Below are 19,764 nucleotides of genomic sequence, written 5' to 3' on the forward strand. Positions count from 1 at the left end.
AAAGGACAGTGAGAAAATTGATTAGTAAGAAAGTAAAATAAGAATATACCGGTAATAGCAATTAAGCACCAGACATTTTCAGACCCTCTTTTACCCTAACGTTTACAAATTTTTTGAAAAGAATATAAATCAATTCCTGGGATTGAACGTCTGGACTGTGAAAAGACATAAATATGCCTTTGGGATTTAATGTGTTAAATAATAAAGTGAAAACTGGATTTTATTGCCTAAATAACATCGCCTCAGTCTGCCCGCCTGCTTCTCTCTAGAGAAAACACAGAGACACTAATGCACCCTTTTGTCTCCAAAAGTTTTCTTAGCACAGTGCAGAGGTTGTAAAATTCTTAATATCACATTTATTTTCTTATATCCTAAACAATAGTTTGTTTTTTTTTACAGCTAGCACAAAGAGCTACCAGTTCTTAAATGAAACTTCTTAAAAATTTTCTTAAAATCAAAATTGCTTAATTCGTTCCCTCCACTAAAGTGCAGATCTGAAGATCTGGATCAAATTTTTGGTCAGGAAATATTAGTTTTCTGTTTTTTAACGCCAGGCTGCTAATTTAATGGCAAATATGCCACTTTGTTTGGCTCATAATTTAGTAAATCTGACTTTTTCAAGTGCTTTATCAGCAATGAATCTCACCACACATCACTAAATCATGGGTGGTGTAACTGTCGCTAGTAATGAATCTAATATGATGACATGCTATTGAAGAAGTCGCAATATTTCACAGTAGAAACACTAAACGTTTGGGCTGATAAAACAAATGTCTTGTTTGTCTCAAACGCGCAACATGTTTTGATCCCAGCATGACGCTACTGTTAATCGAGCTACAAACAAGCCATTTAATAACCACATTTTATTTTATTTTTGCTTGTCTCTTAGCGCTCACATAGTGAAAATAAAGAATCTGAGACTCATTATTGAATGCCAACAGCGCTGGTGTATCCAAGCACCAGCTGTGTCAGAATGCGCAGTTGGTCTCCAAAGTCTCTTTTCTCGCGTAGGCGTCGCATCCTCGGCAACTGACGGCTACAAGGCTGCTTTCGCTAAATACGGCAATGTGCGAAAAATAGCTGATGGCAAGACGCGCGCTCCCTTTGCAACTTGTTTACACCGTCAAGGTGGTCTGACATTACAGCCGCTTTATAGTCTCGGCTTTACGGGCGTCCCACAGGGAAGGCAGCGGAACACCCACGCAATAAGAGCAACCATTTGAGGGCTAGAAAAACACTGCCAAAACTGCATTTTTTTTTTCCATTTTATGCTATAGTTCATTATACGCAATTTAGCGCCTTGATCCAGGTTGCTATTTATTACATCTGAATTACATTTATCTGACAATAAACCCCAGCATATTTGCATTTCGGCGTTTGCTAATTCGCCTGTTCTCTGAATGATTTATTTTAATCTATTAATCATTATTGGCTGAATAACTCACTTATTTGCTGTTTTTGTGCTCTTGCCAAAGCAATAAAAGTGGTTGTGAAATCTTGCTAATGTAATTTCAAGTCATTGATTGTGTTTTTTTCCATTTGTTTTGCTAATGGCCCTTGAATGCACCTCATCGGCAGGCCATGCGTTTCTGACCTCCAGCTTAGGTGACCTTAACCCCTAATTAATAATACCGTCGCTGTCCTGTGAAAAACACTCGTCCAATTTTGGAAAGAAAAATAATTTTCACGTTAATGCAATGTCTATAACGCAGAAACGCCGTTGACGTAAAAATAAGAAAATTGAAAAAAATGGACGAAGTGTTTTTCACAGGACAGCGATGCTATGCAACATTACATTACAGAGCAAGAGAGAGGCATTTCGCGTATGTAAGAATGAATACCATCATTACGACTCAGTATTCCAAATTATCATGCAAATTGTTTTTCCTTTACTTTGTGCCCTATACTGTATGGTATGTTCAAAAGATAAGATAAGAAGGCCTTTATTGATCCCACAGTGGGGAAATTTTCAGCGTTACAGCAGCAAAGATATAGGTCACACAGAGACGGCGGCATAATGTAGCATATGTAACAACAAACATTCAGAACCAAACCTATATCTCAGCATTACTAAACCATCATTTGTCCCTGTTTCATAGTCCATGTATCTTTTCACTGTCATTTTGTACGTCAAATCAACCCAACTCTGAACTCCAAAAAAAACTTCATCCCTTCTGACTGGAGACATTTTAGCTGTAGCTAGCACATAGTTGTTTATTACTGTTGTGTGCCCGAGGCTTTGGGCAGAGCTCAGTGTGGCGGGCCAACATGCACGTTCAGCACCTCGCCAGGCAAAGAGGAGTCGCTCTCTCCTTCTCGTAGGCCTAGGGCATCAATCGCCGGCTGTTGGGGCTGTTAACCAGCCCTGAGCTGCACCATTGATCTCTGTAATTGTCTCCCACTCTTCAAAGGCAGTCGGGAGTTGGTTTGATCCGAGCTGTTTACTTTCGCAGGCTCCTGTGGACTAGCTTTTTGAAGAAGAGAGCTATCAAGCACTTCAGGCATGAGCAGGCATATTATCGTACCATTACTTTGTGTGAGTGCGCGTGTGTGAGAGGGACTCTTAAAGCCCCTTTGGGGGGTGGGCGCAGCACCTCGCAGTTACATAAGGGTAGGGAATTGCAACCTGGATCCTCTCTTTCGGCTATAGAACAGTACAGGCTGCTCAAAAACTACAGAAATTAACGGTTTCAAGCAGCTTTTGGGCACCTCAGTTTGAAGGTGACTGGACATATAAGAGGAGTGTCAGAAAATTTGTACGACCGGTGTCCCAAAAGATGTATTTCAAACCTAAAGTACCAGTTTTCATGCTTCAGTGTGGGTCACATGATCATCCAGCACATGTGATCGTACAATGTTTACTTTATTCAGTGCGCGAGAAGAGGTGTGAGTTGTGGCAGGACAACTCGTGACTGCTTCACCGTCACGCGCAAGTATTGACAATGGCCGGAGCATCCGACAGTTCCTGGCTCCTTTCTGGAGCAACCACCCTACTCACCTCACCTGGTTCCGTGTGATTCCGGGGGGGGGTTCTACCTCTTTACCAAGCCCAAGAGGTGGACATCAAGATTGGAGTGCAAGAAGGCGTGGCATAGAGGGCTGAGAATGTGTTTTAGACTCCAGGTGGATTGTTTCAAAGGAAAAAAAAACCCATTTCAAATACATCTATGGTGACATATGTATGATATTTTTTCTTTTTCATTGAGCAAATTACAGTGAACCACGCGGGATAAATTCCAGACCCACCTGCAATAGGTGAAAACCCGCGAATCCTGCTAGCATTAAGTGCATTTGCAGTTTTGTATGTTAAATAACTCTTCTGAAAAAAATGTCATTAAAACAACACTAGTGACAACCAAAACATGCTAAGTACTGTATTTTTTTTTTTTTTAAATGTTGATACCTCCAATTTCAAAGCTATCTGGCAAAAGAGAAAGTTAGCCTAATAATACACACTTGAACTTTGAGTTCTTTTGAAAATTGTTAACATGTGTTTTTGACTCAACACTTTCATCCAATGCTGGTTTGCGGTTTTGGGGGAACCCGAGTAATAAACATAATGAAGAGGAGAATGTTTTAAGTGCTTGCCTTCCAAAGCAGTAAAGTAGCTGTTGATGTGGTTTCTTGTCAGGGAGTCGACTTGGTGCCAGGGTAGGAAAATGCAATTGTGCACGGAAGACGTGGCACACCCATGCAATGTTTTTACACTGCCACCGACAAAGGCTAAGATAGATGCTAGGAGGCCTTGATGTGTCTGTTGTAATATATTGTAGAAAACACTAACGCATATGGGCTACTTAAAGTTTTAATGACAATTTATCGTAATTGCAGCTCTTATATTCAGATATAATTTCTTGGTTGTTGTCATGATGACCCCAGATCACCTACTTAAATGTACCAAATAGGGCTGCCAAGATTGGTCGACTAATCACGACGACGTCGACGATCAAAATCGCCGACAATTCATTTTAATCGTCGACGCGTCGTTTATTTATATATCTATTTATTTGGCACAATCGCCATCAATTTAAGTCGCTCCCTTATTTATGAACGTGTCAGGAATGATGGGATGAGTTGCAAGTTTAATACAAGTTGAATGTACTATTGTCTTGTCTTCATGATTAGTTTGTACATAAAACATTCAAGCTGTAAGCGAATGATGCTTATTATAAGAGCAGCAGCTAGCTGCTGCGATTTGCCGCGATTTATATATTATCCGATTAGTCGACTAATCGCAACTACTGTTAGTGATTAGTCGACTAGCAAAATAATCGTTTGTGGCAGCCCTAGTACCAAACCACATGCCTCTTGTTTTGTGTTAGCATAATCGCTATTGGCACTATTCATGTACATGTATTTGTACAAATGTTGCTGCTACTTTGATAAGTTCTGTTGGCATTCAAAACACAAAATCTGATGTCCCTGGATCACCAACTTTGGCGTACCAACCCAGATGCCTTTTTTTAAATATATATATTTTGTTATAGCATGAGCGCTATTAGTACTTGTTAACATGGTTGAGGACTCAAATTCAGGGCAGCAGGTAGGCAAAAATAAATTCCCCAAAAATATTTATTAGCAAAAGAACAAAAAAGCAAATTAGGTACAGGAAGGAATCAAAAACTAAAATGAAAAAAGTCCCAAAAATTATAAGAAACAAACCAAAACCAGGGCATGAACTTACTACAAAAGGAAACATGACATACTTTGGGAAGATGTGACTCCCAGCAACTGGAACTGAAGCAGCAAACGCAAAAAGTGAACTGACACAGACAGAAAGAAACCAGGGAACTAAACACAAGCAAACTGACGAGACAATGAGGAACACCTGGACAGGACACGAATGGCTGCGGGAGTTGATTGGAAGACATAAGGGACCGGGCTGACGACAACAGGTGGACCCAAACCCTAATGACGCAGACATGGAAAAAAAGGGGGCACAGAGAGAACGTGACCAAACTAAGGCCACGTGGAAACAGAGTGGGCTTTGTTCCTCAAAAACTAAATCGCGTTAAACACTGAATCATGTCATGAAATGGGTGTGTCCACATGCTGAAAGGCTGTAAAGTATATGCCAAGTCTGAAGGAAGACAACGGAAAACGGAGAAGAAGTACGAGCATAAGTGTCAGAAGATTAGTTTGCAACAATGGTGAGTAATTAAACACAATAACAGAAGGAAAGTTTTGTTTGGATGGATGACAAGGTGGAGCTGAGATGTAGAGATGGTCAGCTAAAGCATGAAGCATTGAGGCTTTCCTTCAAATTGGGACCAAATAGATTCAGAGCTTTGGTACTTCAAAGTATAATTAGCGGCATCTAGTGGAAGAGTGAAGTCAAAGCAACCTATATCGCTAAAGTGTCACTTAGGTTGCTGTCAGCAATAATAGCCAAATGTGACACCAATCAATGTATTATTTGCATACAGAAAACTTTGGAATTTAGATTGAGGGAGTTGTTTTTTCATAAATAAATATGTTGGACATGAGCGACTGGCTCTAAATTATCTTTGATGTTCACCAAAAATATTTCCGGTTTGTCAAAGCTAAACTGTAAGTTAGGTTCAGTGAAGATTAGATTGTCTTTGATGTTTCACAAAAATGCCTATTTTGACCTTGCTGAAGACTAAAATGTTTTGGACGGTGCGTATCCTTCATTAGAGACTCTAAATTGTCTTTGGGTTTTTTGTAAACACGTCTGTTGGATTCCTCAAAGCTTGGATGGTCTGTAACGTTTCAAAAATGGGCCATGTTTCTTGAAGAGTAAATTGTCTTTGATGTATATGTGGGCCCTCGAGAACAAAGAGTTGTGTATCAAAGCGTACGAGTTGAGTAGACGGCACGTCTCAAGCTTTATCTGCTGACGGAGGCAAGAAAGTCGAAAGCAGCGGTGCAACTTTATCAAAGCAACTTTATTTTGAAAACAAACGACACTCAAATCAATAGCAAGCGATTGGACGGGGTCTCGATTGTCTTTCGCCCTCGCTGCCAAGTCATGTTTGTAGACTGCGAACAAAGGATGCCTTGATTTTTTTTTTATCACCTCGCCTGCACTGGGTTTTAACATTAAAGTTTATGGAGCGAAAAAAGAGCGTGAGGGGAGGTATCAGGAGTCTATATCCTTTGCACAGGCCCGCTTCAAACTACAGGGAATTAGATTTTCTATTTAGTCTCTTCAAAGGACATCCATAATAATCTTACAGTAGCCAACTCGCATAAGCCTCTCAAAGGTCCTGCATAATCTGGCAGTTGGCTGGACATCAAGTCAATGCTGTTGATTATGAAAACAGGAGAAAGGGAAAGGAGTTGCGAGTAATTAAGAAGGTTTGCAAGGGCCAGAGGCACTGATTTCATCGTATTAGTTAGTTAATTAGCTCGTCTTTAATGTTTACAAAAACATGTTTGTTTGGTACGATGCTTATGAAAACAAATACTATGAACCTAATTGTCTTCTATGTTTATGCGCATTAGGTTAATCAAAGACTAAATAGTTTCTGAATTTTAAGGACTTGGGTAAGAGAGACCAAATTGGCGTTTAATTGTGAAAATCTCTCGTCTGTTAGGTTAATCAATGGTTAAATTGTCTTTGATGTTCATGAAAACATGCGTCATAGGTTAGGTTGAAGACGAAACTGTCTTCTACGTCTGTGAAAATGCAAGTGTATGTTTGCAAAATTCTTTGGGCTTCGTGAAAACGGGCATCTTTGATTTGTTCAAGACTCAACTGTCTTTGCTTTTTATGAAACTATGTGTGTATTAAGTGTGTTGAAGACTTTTTTTCTGAATGAAAACATGTTGATTTTCCACATAACCCCTGGCGCAAATGGGATGCTTGCTAGCTTCAGGCTAAAGTTAGCTTTGTTTTGCTAACGTCAATTTATTAGCTTGTGTGTGTGTGTTACAGTAATGTTATGCTTGTTTAGTTTTGACTCAATGTGTATTTACCGATGCGTTCAATGCAGAGCCAATCAGTGAAAAACTCACAGTCTTTTGTTGTGTTGGCAGTATGGTTTGGGTCATTTTCTTGTTCCATGATGAAGCGTTTCCCAATTAGTGTGGATGCATTTTCCTATAACTTTCCAGACCAAAATAGTTTTGGAGACTTCAGAATTAACTCTGCTGCTACCATCACGGGTTACATCATCAGTAAAGACTAGTGAGCCCATTCCAGACATGCAAGTCCAAGCCATGACATTAGCTCCACCATGTTTCACAGATGAGTTTTGAACCACATTACATTTTGCAAAGAAGTACAAAGATGAGGTTCAAAAGTTTTGGAACAAAGTTTTATGGACTGATGAGACCAAGATTAACCTCTACCAAAGAATGGAGGAAGAAAAGATCTGCTTATGATCTAAATAAAAGATGGGATTCAGAATGTTTTAACATACAGGCAGTACTCAAATTACGGCGTTTCGACTTTACGACGCCTGTGCCTTCTCCTCCATTTTGTCCCCAGCACCTTAGTGACTACGTTTACATGCACTCAATATTCGGGTTAAAGTCCAAATTCTGATTTCTGAAACATTCTGAATATGCCGTTTACACGATTGAGCGGGCAGAGTTGCCCCGGCAATTGAACAACCCACCGTGAGTCAAATGGACGTCATTTCCGCGCATTACTTTCAACTGTCAATACAACACTTGATATTCATGTCACTCACCAGATGAACGAAGCAGCCGGTTTCCTCCTCGCTCCAAAAGTGTGCTTTTGTGCTGCGTCTCTGAATTTGTTTACCTCTGCTTGTGTATCTACGATGGATTTCGTGCCAAACAACGCACTTCCGCATACAAGCACTTCCGGCACTACAAAGACCAATATTCCTTGCGGTTGTGCAAGCGCAGTGTCTCGATCGTGTCGCGCCGGCAGTATTTTTGCCTTTTTCGCCCTCAGCAGTGACGCTAACTACAGCATCTTATGTTTTTTAATTTAATGTATTTTAATGGAACTTGTTCCTAAATTGAGAACTTTTTGTATTCATCTTTTGATCTTAAACCCAAATGTCTTTACTATACAACAAAAACGTTTTACCTTGCCGTTCCAATACTTTTGGAAAGGACTGTATGTTACCTAGAGTTGTCTGGTCGACACCGACTGCCTCGCTCTTGTCAAAGCCTGCACAGCTGATTGCAGCGATATCCTCAATGTACTCGGCAATCACAAACAGAAACATATGACTTTTTCGTGGGGGGGGGGATGGGGTAATTTTTTTTTGACAACCTTGGCGGAGGTCTGTCTCCTGAGTACCACTGTAGTTGTTTTTTTTTTTTTCCCTCCCTGTGCTGGAGGCAAGCACTGACAAGCTGAAGAATGTCTGCACAGGCAAGTGGGGGAACGTCTCACCATCTCAGTTCCTCTGCGAACACAATCGGTTTGCTCCAAAGGAGACAGAGATAGATATTTAACTTGTGTGCCTGCCGTTCAGTGTCGAGTAGATCATACGCAGCTGCACCACTGCTCACAACTTCCCGTCGGAGACGGAATCTATAAAGGAATTTCCCCTGGTGGTATCTAGTAGACAGCTTTGAGTGAGTATTTACCTACCGGCTGAAATAGTCAGGTTAAGAAAATATATGTCAGCGCTTTCCTGCTATCTTAGCCTGTGTCTCTTTGAGCCAGCCTTACTGAATTGCAATATGTGATGCTTTAACATATGTACATAAATGGATGATAAAAATGGCCTAATATTTCCCATCGGGACCCATTTTGTGCCCTGACCCTCAATTTGGAAAACTGTTGCTTTTAGGAAACGTGTTTCGCAACCAAACCTATTCATCTGGGGATTATCTCATGAGAGGTTTTGCACCATCATAATCTGATTGTTTTGAACATATCCTGCTTTGACCTACTGAGGCTATGAAAAGGATTTTTTTTTTCTTTTTAAATTAATCCTTACTTGACTTCATTTTATTTTCATTTTAGCACCCATAGAAACTCCCCTGACGATGGTAGTCATGATGCCTTTTGTATGTAACGTTGCTTTCTAACCATGAGAATGCACTTTTGTTTTGGACGGCAATTAATTAATTTATTTTACGTGGTTAAGTAAGCATTTTTACGTGCTCTTTTAAATTTGTGTTGCTCTTCATCTTAAGTACGGCGGCCTCCAAGGGCCAAAAAGCAAAGTGCTGTGTTTGCAAACATTGAACTGGTAATAAATTGGTGAGATATCAATAAGAGAATTAAATCAGCACATTGGAGAATAGAAAATGGCCACTTCAAACTAAAATGGCAGATTTGCTGTCTTTTCAAACATGGGCTCTTGAGAGTTTTTGTGTCTCTGCTTACTCTATTATTGACGACCAAATTTCATGTTGCTAAGGGAAACTGGTGCTGGCCTTGTGGCGTTAATAGTAGTTGTAATAAGCAGGCACAGATTTCACAGTGAGTCAGACAATTGGTGAGTGAATTGAAATGAGCCCACCATTAATTCATTTATGCAGAGGTACCTTGACTGATTTATATATATATTTTTTTAATTCGTTCCCTGCCCACAGTCTCTCAAATCAACTTTGACCATTTGAAATAAATAGAAGTGCCTTAAATCTGTTGCAGCCCCCCCTTAAAAAAAAAACCACCTAGAAATTTTGAAACTTATTTCGTGTTATTGTATAAATGTCAGTAGGAACGTGACAAATGATCGTACATGACATGTTCTACCATTTTTTATTTTTTTTCTGAGAAATAAAGTTCCATTTGCACAATTTATGTCAAGTAAGGACAAAAGACACCATTTGAAATGTCACGGTAATTTTGACATATCGACTCGGAAGAACCCCTTCAAAATTCGGCCCGTACCAGCTCATTGGTGGATACTTTGAACCGAAACTTATCAGCCAATCGCACATGGGCTTCCCCGAGTGTGTGTTTAATGAACATATAGTGTGGAATTTCTTTTTGTTTGGTAGTGTGTCAGGATAATTTGTTCTAATGTAAATGATGTGCCTTCACTCAATAAATGCTCGGAATCAATTGTATAAACTGCAGAACAATCCAAGATGGCATCCCTTAAGCAATGATTATGACGGAGCACATCCACACTATTTACCACTCATTTCAGCACACCTGCTCAAACCGCAGTCTAATTAAGCCGTAAAATGTGTTTAGGAATGACATTACGGCTCCTTTGTAGCGGTTTACGCTGAGATCTTAATAATGCTGGGATATTAAAATATTGATCTAGCTCTTAATCTCCACTCTTAATAAAACCACAAATTGACCTCCCCCCCAACTCCTGCTCACGTCGTTGTTGTTGTTCGTCGTTGCCCACTTCATAATTTATCTTACGTGCTGTGTGCATCCCCGTTTGCACTCGTATCGTATTGGACTCGGATGTCAGATAAGAGTTATCGCTAAATTATTTGAGCGCAAGGGGGAAAAAAAGCCACGGCAATTAAACGCGGGCGTTCACGATGTCACGCGCTAATTGCACTAAAGCCTGGAAAAGATTCAAGTTTCCCGCAGTCCCAAAAAAGCCTCACGCAAACCCAGGAGGCATTCATTTGTTCCTTTTTATATCCCGTTTGTAAAATCTTTACATTTTTACAGCACCTCTGATTCAGCACAAATGTGACCGATTACAATGCAAAATACATCGGGGAAGGTGTGTGACGTGTGTGAAAATTCACCATAAAAACATCCACAAACTCATTAACAAGTACAAACAAGTCTTATTACCGATTATTTATTGACTTTGGATGCGAAAAAACAAACTGAATGAGTTCAATACATCGTCACCATAAACATGAGTTTATTACAGATTGGCTTTTGTTGTTTAGTTTCCCGAGAGTGTTTAATTGGGACGAGCTGTTGATTTGTTTGATTAATTGAGGCACAGCGTCTATCAGGCTGTGACTGGACGAAATACCTTGGTCAGCGTCTGTCCGTCCATTTGTTAGTTTGAATATACACACATATACTGCTAGCCAATTTCTGCTCAAGTTGTTGAAGATACAGAAAACGGGCTAAAGGGAGAAGCTTTTTTTTTTTTTTGTTACGGCCCACGTTGAGTTGGCCGTTTAAAGTCATGTGTGGGTGTGTGTGGGCCAATCTGCTCTTCCCTGATTGGTGGCCTTTGTCACCAGTTCAGCCATCCAATCAGAGCAGGGGAGAGTAACCAATTGTGTCAATTACTTTCAGGTGTGTTCACCAGTAAGCAATTAAGAGGGACTTGGTCACTTCCAGGTGTGCCTGGAATTGGCTGGCTGCGAGTGGCGTGGCCAGTCATTGTATTTTTGTGTGTTTTGGGCTGGCTACTAGTGATGTAGCCAGTCATTGTTTTTTTTTTTTTGTTTGCAATGGTTGTCTTTTGTATAAGTGCATGTTTTTCATTTACCCCTTCCAACTCTCACACCTATGTTAGGCCCCTCCTCCTTGACATCTTGAGAAGGGGTCGTAACAATTTTCCCCTGGGGGTTAAAGACGGCATCTAATTGAGGTGCTGTTTATTCAACTTGGTAATGTTATAGTAAGGCAGGTCAGTATCAAATTACCTGAATATTATCGTCGTTTTTTTTTTCCCAATATGACTGTGGCAGACAGTGATTAATTGAGGCATGGTGTATATTTCAATTTAGATTGAGATTATTCGGATGGAAGAATCAATCATTTTTGTTTCAGCCAATTTGTGTCAAGGGCCAAGTGGCGAAGTGTAAAAGTCATTCCCTTTCCCTCCAAATCCACACAGTGAGGTCAAACAGGATGATTTAAGTCTGGAAAGAATATGAGGCACAAAGTCGTTGGTCAAGTGCCAAGAATGAGAACATCAGCTGACGGCCTTTTTCTCTGCTTGTCGGTTGACTACCTGTTCCTCACATGCACCGGCGCGTCTCAGGCCCACTGGGTCATAAACAAAAAATATGGATGTGCCGTGGTAGTCGTAGTCTTCAGGCAACTGGGGGTATAGGTTACAAATTCCTAAAAAGCCTGAATGAATACACCTGAAGCTTGCCAAATGGGAAGCTCCCTTGGTGTGGAATAAAAAAAAAAGTCAAGCTTGAACGCAGGATTCATTATATTCTCCACATCTTGAAAACTTGAAGTTTTTTTTTTTTTTTTTTTTTTAAGACGGGTCTCGTAGTGTAAAAAGTTAATTTCAAACAACGTGGGGGTGTATATGACCATAAAAAGATTGGTTCTCACTAGAGCTGCAACGACCAGTTATTATAATAATCCATTCATCTTTCGATTATTTTGTCGATTAGCTTTAATTTCCATCCCTATAGTCAAAAACATGACGATTGCCCCACTAGTCCAAACACGGGATTCAGATTAATATTGCGTCCGTGGAATGAGTTACGCAGCAAAAGCAACCCGTTTTTGTCCATTTCATGGGGCGGTCATTTTGCCACGTGCTGTCGACTAAGAATGATGTCACAAATGCTCAGGGCTCAGGTAACGACCAATCACGTTTCACCTTCAGATACCTCGTGCTCGTGCTCGTTACCTGAGCCTTGAAAAGTGTGATGTCATTTTCAGTCAACAGCAAGTGGCAAAATGGCTGCCCCCTGAGATGGCTAAAAAGTTTGTTTTGTTTTTTTTAAGATTTTGCTGCTTAACTCATATTTCACAAACGCAATATTAATCAGGATTACCGTGTTTAGACTAGTGGAGGAACATGGAATATATTGTAAAGAAACATTTTGGGTTGACTCCCCTTTTAATAGTCAGTTACTGGCTTTGTCTGTAACACGTCAGAAAATAGGCAACATTTTTGATCATTGTTTTCCAAAGTAAAAGCAGATATTCGCAAATGTTTTATTTTTCATTCGACACAAAAAGAAGTCGACTTTCATGAGGACTACAGAAATCCAAGAATATTGTTGAGAGGCTGAACATTCTGAGAATTTGGACAATTTTAAATTAAACAAGGTCTCTTAACAATTGATCGATTCATCAAAATAGTTAGCGATGAATTTGGTAATTGTCGATTTAATTGTTGCGCCTCAAGTTATTTTGGAAAACCAGCTCCAATGTTAGCATTTCAAATCAGATGACCCTAAAGCCAACGGTTCTGAGCCGCTTTTAATTTGACAAAGCAGCTCTCGTCGTGCAAAAGGGTTTGCATCTCAAATGGCAAAAACGCTTCTAAATTTATAGATAACTGCAGCACAAGATAGAAGACCCCAAAACAAATCGTTCTCTGCTACTTTCTTTGGTGATGAAGAAGTTGGCGGGAGTGCAGAATGTGAGCATTTTAAACGATGTGTGTGAAAATGTGTTTTATCAGTGAATATTGCATGAATAGCAATGGAAACAAGCGTGTGTCTATGGCCTTGGTGGAGTTCTGCGCTCTTCTGCCGAGTGCCGCCGGTTTACAGTGCATTCCCGCCGCTTTTAGTAAGTGGGTTTCAACTCATTCTTGGCGTGTGTCGGCATTCAGAGGAGGGGGATTTGCACATCATTTGCGCAAGAGTACTTCAGTCCCTCATTGTCAGGGCCAATCCAGAGCACACTGACTCCGTTGTGGGAGGTTTTATGTCGCATCCTCTCCAAACGCAGGTCATCGGTGCCCATGCACGGCGACTTGAATGTGGTTGAAAATGTTAAGTCCTGCTCGGCGGGTGAGCAAATGTGTTTAAACATCTACATGTGTTTGCCCGTGTACCTGCTCGGGGTGATAAGGGCCTGTGCGTCGCATCTTTTGTTCCAACGGAATTACTCGCTAATCCAACATGCCAGCACAGACAGGTTAGAGCCCAGCTTGGTGTCACTGATTGCGGTGTTTTTGTTTTTGTGTCCGTGGCCTGCTGTGTGCCTGTTCTACTTTTGAGATTCATCGAGGCTCTTGTGAAATGGTTATTTTTACCATCGCGCGCAGCAAATGGCCCTGTGGTGTACGGTGACTATTTTGTTTAGTCATTTTGTCAGTTTGTTTCCATCGAACTGTGGTTCCTGCCATCGTCCTCTGTCCTTTCTGTGCCAGACTGTGCCTTGAAACAATCACGGGGAACTGAACTGACAACTGAACTGGTCCGCCGTCACGGGAGTAACCTCCCAATCCCCAACTTCGCCAACATTTGTGTCGATCAATTGAACACCCCCTGGAGACACAAGCAACCGATCGCCCCTTAAGTGACGAACAATCGGTCACCGCGAGCCCAATTGGTAACTTTGCGGAATAACCCTGCAGTCATTGCTAACTCCCCACCAAACAAGCGATCAATACGACTGCATGCTGACAACTAGGGATAGACCGATTTATCGGCTGAGCCGATTATCGGCACCGATATGTGGCTTTTTAACGAATATCGCCATCTGCCTTTTTTAAAACTCTGCTGGCCGATCATAAATCATTTTAAAACTGTGGAAAACAAAGATATGTGAAAGTTTAACAATTGTCATTTGGAAATCTTGACATTTTCTTTCACTGTATAAAACTATATAAAGCTATTGTTAAAGTTTTCATTTATCCTTTTTAAGACATGCTGACAACCCCGGGTGCTCCCAGAACTTTTTGTTAGAATTTTATAACAGATGCATAATGTCAAAAAATTTCTTGAAATAATAAAAAAAAAAAATCAACATTATTCAAACCTGAAAGATTGTTTAATAAACATGCTTAAAGACGTTGCAACAAAGTCAAGTCATTTTTCTTTTGATTTTGATGCCAATATTTTCCTTTTTACTGAAAATGATTATCGGTTCCAAATATCGGTTATCGGCCCCCTTGACTACTAATAATCGGCATCGTATCGGCCCTGAAAAAAGCACGTCTGTCTATCTCTATCGACAACTTCTGGCCAATCCAACACCCCATTTTGCTAAAGTATCGATCAGGAAATCTGCCTGGTCAACACCCCTGTGACCAATTGCTAATCACCCCATCTCACCTTTAACAGCTTTACTGAACGACCAATCAACCCAACCGGACAACTTAACCCAAAACGATCGATCACCCCCAACCTTCGTCGCTTCAACTGTATTTTGGGACTGTTGTAGACCGACGACCTTTTGTAGTTGTTTACAAGCAGTAAATGTAAACACAGTGATGAGGGTCACATGGAAATAGATTTGGAAATAGGCACTAAAACGGGAGCACTTGAAACCGCTGCTTAAATCCTGGCTTAGCGGTCTGCGCCCCGCCATTGTGCAACAACACCCCAGTGTGTTCATGTTCCCCACACGCAAGCACACACCACGCGGGCGTAGCAGGCGATGCTTTTCCTGTCGGCCGTGTGAGTCACGAGCCCTTCACTCGCTCTGTCCTTCGCTCTCTCTCTGTCTCTAGCCTCCCTTCCTTCCTGTCCGTCTCGTCTTCCTCTTCTGTGATGTTCTTCATCCCTCCCTCTTGCCGTCCCACCATTGCTCTTCCCTCCCTCCCTCCCTCCCTCCCTCCCTCCCTCACACGTCCGCTCCGCCAACAGTTAGCGTTCAGTCACAGCAGAGGCGTCTGCCGCCAGCGTCTGCGTTTTGCCTGTTGCTGCTGCCGAGAGCTCCACATGTGGACTTACTCTAGCTGAGGACAAATGCACGGCATACCGGGAGCTTTTTTTTTTTTTTTTTTTCTTTTGTACAGAGAATAAAGGGAGCAGGGTATCTTTGCTTCTGTTCGTCTTTCTTGTGACCTCTCTTTTCATTCTGTGATCTTCTGGCTTAGTGGCTGCAGCTGGGCTTGTGTGCAACATCACTGTAAGTCGGCTTGCCTGCTTGGACCGTTTCATTGTTTTGATTGTATTTGTCGTTTAATGTGGAAAATGAACATTTTAGATATACTCCCCCTGCCCCAGGTATGGAATGTTCTGCACTCCTGTTTCCACTCTCATGGTTTCGCTTCAAGTTTACATTTTGAACCAGTAGTTCTCACACAATGGTCCCTGGACCCTTGAGGGTCCGACAGCCTTAGTTTAGGGTGACAAAATAATTTAAATTGTTCCATTATTGGAAAAAGTGCAGACCTTGGATATGTGGAAACGCACCATTACAACAAACATAATAAGCCAATTGCTTCTCCTATTTTAACTTTGGGCCAATTAAAAGCTCTGATACGAAATATGTTATACATCTGACATCCCTGCATTCATATTTGTATTTACTAGACAAAGATTTTTTCCAGAATAAAGTTGTATTTATGGGCTTAGGGTTGGGATCCCCCGGTCACCAGGATTCTGCCGAATAATTTGAGTTATGCCACAATATGTTAATAATTGCATACCTACATATGGGGGTATCCTCACCCAGAAGGACTGTCGCACTCCTTGTGAGACAGCCCGAATGCCACTGTGGCGCAGTGTGTGGGCTTCTGCCACTAGTTTCTATGAGTGGCCGACCATTTTCCAATAGTTTTGCTGCGATTCTAAAGTTGATTCCTATATGAATGGCATTTCCATTTTAAAGATAAAAATGTCATGTTGTTGCAAGTGACCTTTCACAGCAAAAAATACATTGATTTTATAAATGTATTTTATCCTGGTATCGAGATCAAGCCGGTCCCAGCCAAGCTGTACCAATGCAGAAGATTGTTTTGCAATAATACCTAAATATTTATAACGTATGTACCAGTGGTTGAAAAAGCAAAGTGTGGAGAGTCTCTGGTGCCGAAATACATGCGTACAATGAAGCCAAGAGCCTGTCAAAATATTCACTCTCTATTTCTTACTTGTTTCCTCTCCATGTACAATTATTATGGTTACTGCAGCCAGAACAGTCATACTATCTTGATTGTTGTTGTGATTGTCCAATTCAGCCACATTGCTCGGTGTGCGGTGGGCCTAAAATAAACAAACATAAACCAATGACTCCTTACCTTGGCTTTGGACCATTTAAAATCGTTAGGATTGTAATGTATCATTACATAAATCTGAAATCCATGCATGAATATACATATTTTTTGTCAAACATTTTTTTTGTATTTGGTTCGTTGTTACAGAAACAACGTGCAGAGAATATAGTCCTATTTTTAAAGTAAAGACTTTTCCAAAAACAAATGTGTTTATTATTACAAGAATGAATGGTTTGGCTGCAATGGGATTTGTTGTCATGTGATGAAACAAGGCATTTTTGATTGGCCGTTGTGACGCCGTTCACCAGTGATTCAAATTTGGAATCCCAGCAAAACTTATGGCCGACGGTCTGCTAGTCATGAAAATGATTTGAAAAACACCGTACACTGCACGACACTTCAGTCAAATTTTGCTGCGTCGTTTGGTATGTGGTGGGTCTGAGATGCAGTATTGCACAAACAAATGTAAGGTAGTTGGGTAATATTACACAAAAATGACAGAGTTAATTGTTTGTTGGTCGATTTCTTTGTTCATTCATGTATTTAGCTAGCTAGTTATTCACTTAGTCAGTAATTACTTTATCAACTACGGTGAAAGTCCTAATTTATTTTTTGAGATTGGAACCATCCTTTGCGCATTTTTTGCTTGGACTAGCTAGCAAAATTTTGAGAGATAAGCGCTTTATGGCAGCAGTGAACACAACTTTCCAACGAGCAGCTGTTCGGCAGTTAGCCAACAATTCTTTAAAACAACGCTTTAAACTGTTTATCGCCACTCCCAGTTGAGGTTTACAGTCAAATTAACCATACGATAATTGCAAGTGCATTTAAAACATCCACATACCATAGCTTTGCCTTAGTTCTGCTTAATGCTAAACAATTCAAAATGCCGTGTTAACGAATAGCATCTAAAGGGTGGTGTTATAACGCTTTAAGCAACGGAAATTGTACACAAACACTGCATCAACACATGTGGACAGACAACATAACAATACTAATAGGCATCTATTCTTTATCCTCTGTGAAAAACGACTAACATTACTGCATCTTGCTGAGTCTAGATCAGGTGTCACCAAGTCCGGTCCTCATGGGCACCGATCCTTCATGTTTTCCATCTCTCCCCGTTCCATCTCTCCCCGCTGCAAAACACCCGATTGAAATGATCAGCTCTTCTTTTCAGAAGCCTGATAATGATACAGATCATTTGAAACAGGTGTGTTGCAGCAGGGAGAGATGAAAAACATGCAGGATAGGTGCCCTTGAGCACCGGACTTGGTGACCCCTGGTCTAGATGTTGTGAAAATCTTTGTCTAGTGTGCATGACTGTATTATCCTGCCCCCTGGGGGCCAAGTTGCACACACCAGGAGGAGCCGCCAAGAATCAGATCCTAATGCACAGATTTCATTATTACGCTACACTGTTATAAAGTACTAGTTTTCTGAAATGCTATTTTCCTTGTTAATAAATCACAAATTCATCGTACTTCAAGGGACCATTGTGCATAGACTTCAAGACTAATGATTTTGTTAGAGCTCCTGTTTTACCATTAAAAACATCAAATGGTAATACATTGACATTGAGCTGGTTAAATAGCGTTTTCTTCTTCTCCGCTGCCACATTAGTTCCTTTTTAATCGGCGCTGTCCAAACATTTACTCGTTAGTGTATGTGCATTTTCCCCACATCTCTAACGACTTAATGAGGACAAGCCAGCTCGGCCTTGTTTGCAGTGAAGGAAGGGGCGCTTTATTAGTGCAGACAACGGCGCTGACACTTCCTGGTATGAATGTGCTCATAATTCATAAATAAGAATCACATGTTGCCGCTGATGTTGTTTCAAGTCACGCGCTGGCCCGGTCTGAACGCTTGTCCTCCACAAGGCAGATGAGGTGGAAAGAGATGATGGACGGATAGTTTTGGCATGTGTGTATTCTTTGTGTGTGTGTGTGTAATCAATACATCTCCAGTTAGAGCGTTAACGTCTGCCAAGTGATAGCAAGACAGAAGCACTGTCCTTTGAAAGGAAAGTGACTTTATTTACTGTATATCTAAAATTATAGTTTTCATTCATTTTTATATTTTGGTCCAGAATTACTTCCACCCGATGCGAGAGGTTACAATTCTGATTTTGGTGCAAATAATTAGCAAGGTGGCTATGTAACTAGTTGGATAAGTGGCTAGTTTGTCACTTAGCTGGCTAGTTGATGTTATCGCTGAGTTATTTTGATTGGTTCTAAACTGTTTAGGTAGTTGGTAAACTAATTGGCTAGTTGTCTTAATGACGAGTTAGATGGCTAAATTGCTCTTCAGTTAAAGAGCTATTTGGTTAGCTGGTTGACACAGCGGCTTGGTCTCTACGATTGCATTTTGTTAGTTGGTTAAGGGGTGGTTTGTTACCAAGCTAGTTGGTTGATTATCTCTTTAGTTGTCTCAGTGGCTATGTATTTATTTATTTGTTTAGGCAGTTAGTTGGTTAGTTTTCAAAATAGATGGTTGTCTGATAGATTGTTACTTAGCTTGGCTAGTTGACCAAATGTCTAGTTAGTTATGCATTTAGTTAGGTTGACAGCTCTGGTCGGTTGGTTGGTTGGATATTCAATTCTTCGCTAGCTAGTTTAGTTGATTTAAAGACTACCAGTAGTCACTTAGTTAGATGATTAAATGGTGTGTTGTGTAATTAGCAAGTTATCTTTAGCAGTTATTTCTTGAGCCAGTTGTCTCATGGTTATAAATGTATGGTTTTGTTTGGTTATTCTGTTTAGCATGTGTAGTTTCATTCTTAGCTAGCTAGTTGGTTAGTTGACTTGGTTAGATTATACAGTATGTTTGATAGATAGTTAAATGATGAGGTGTTGAGGTAGCGGTATGGTGCTATGTATTCAGTTGTTTAGGTAAATAGATACAGTACTTTCATTCTTCATCATGAGGGTTTAGTTAGACAGTTGATTAAGTGGCTCATTGTAAATATTGTCATAACTGAATGGTTTGTTGCTTTGTTAGCACACTATTTAGTAACACATTTGGCTCAGTGGCTGTGTTTGTTTGT

At 40.6% G+C, this 19,764-nt stretch overlaps 1 protein-coding gene across 9 annotated transcripts in view; it reads left to right on the forward strand.

The window, feature by feature from the left end:
- The window catches only part of inpp4b (inositol polyphosphate-4-phosphatase type II B), a 191,256-nt gene that overhangs the window by 81,996 nt on the left and 89,496 nt on the right, over positions 1 to 19,764 (forward strand). The window contains exon 1 of one of the 9 annotated variants that reach the window (XM_086032476.1): positions 4,950 to 5,150. The exons of 6 other annotated variants lie outside the window; for them this stretch is intronic. In XM_086032476.1, coding sequence (XP_085888602.1) covers positions 5,148 to 5,150 — 3 coding nt within the window. In that variant the 5' untranslated portion in view covers positions 4,950 to 5,147. Of the gene's footprint in view, positions 1 to 4,949; positions 5,151 to 8,372; positions 8,527 to 15,355; positions 15,629 to 19,764 lie in introns of those variants that run through there. 2 more of the 9 variants (XM_086032478.1, XM_086032477.1) reach the window with 2 other exon arrangements.

This window comes from Filicampus tigris, chromosome 6 (genome assembly GCF_054856515.1).
Source record: "Filicampus tigris isolate MCC_2025a chromosome 6, RoL_Ftig_1.0, whole genome shotgun sequence".
NCBI classification, from domain to species: domain Eukaryota; kingdom Metazoa; phylum Chordata; class Actinopteri; order Syngnathiformes; family Syngnathidae; genus Filicampus; species Filicampus tigris.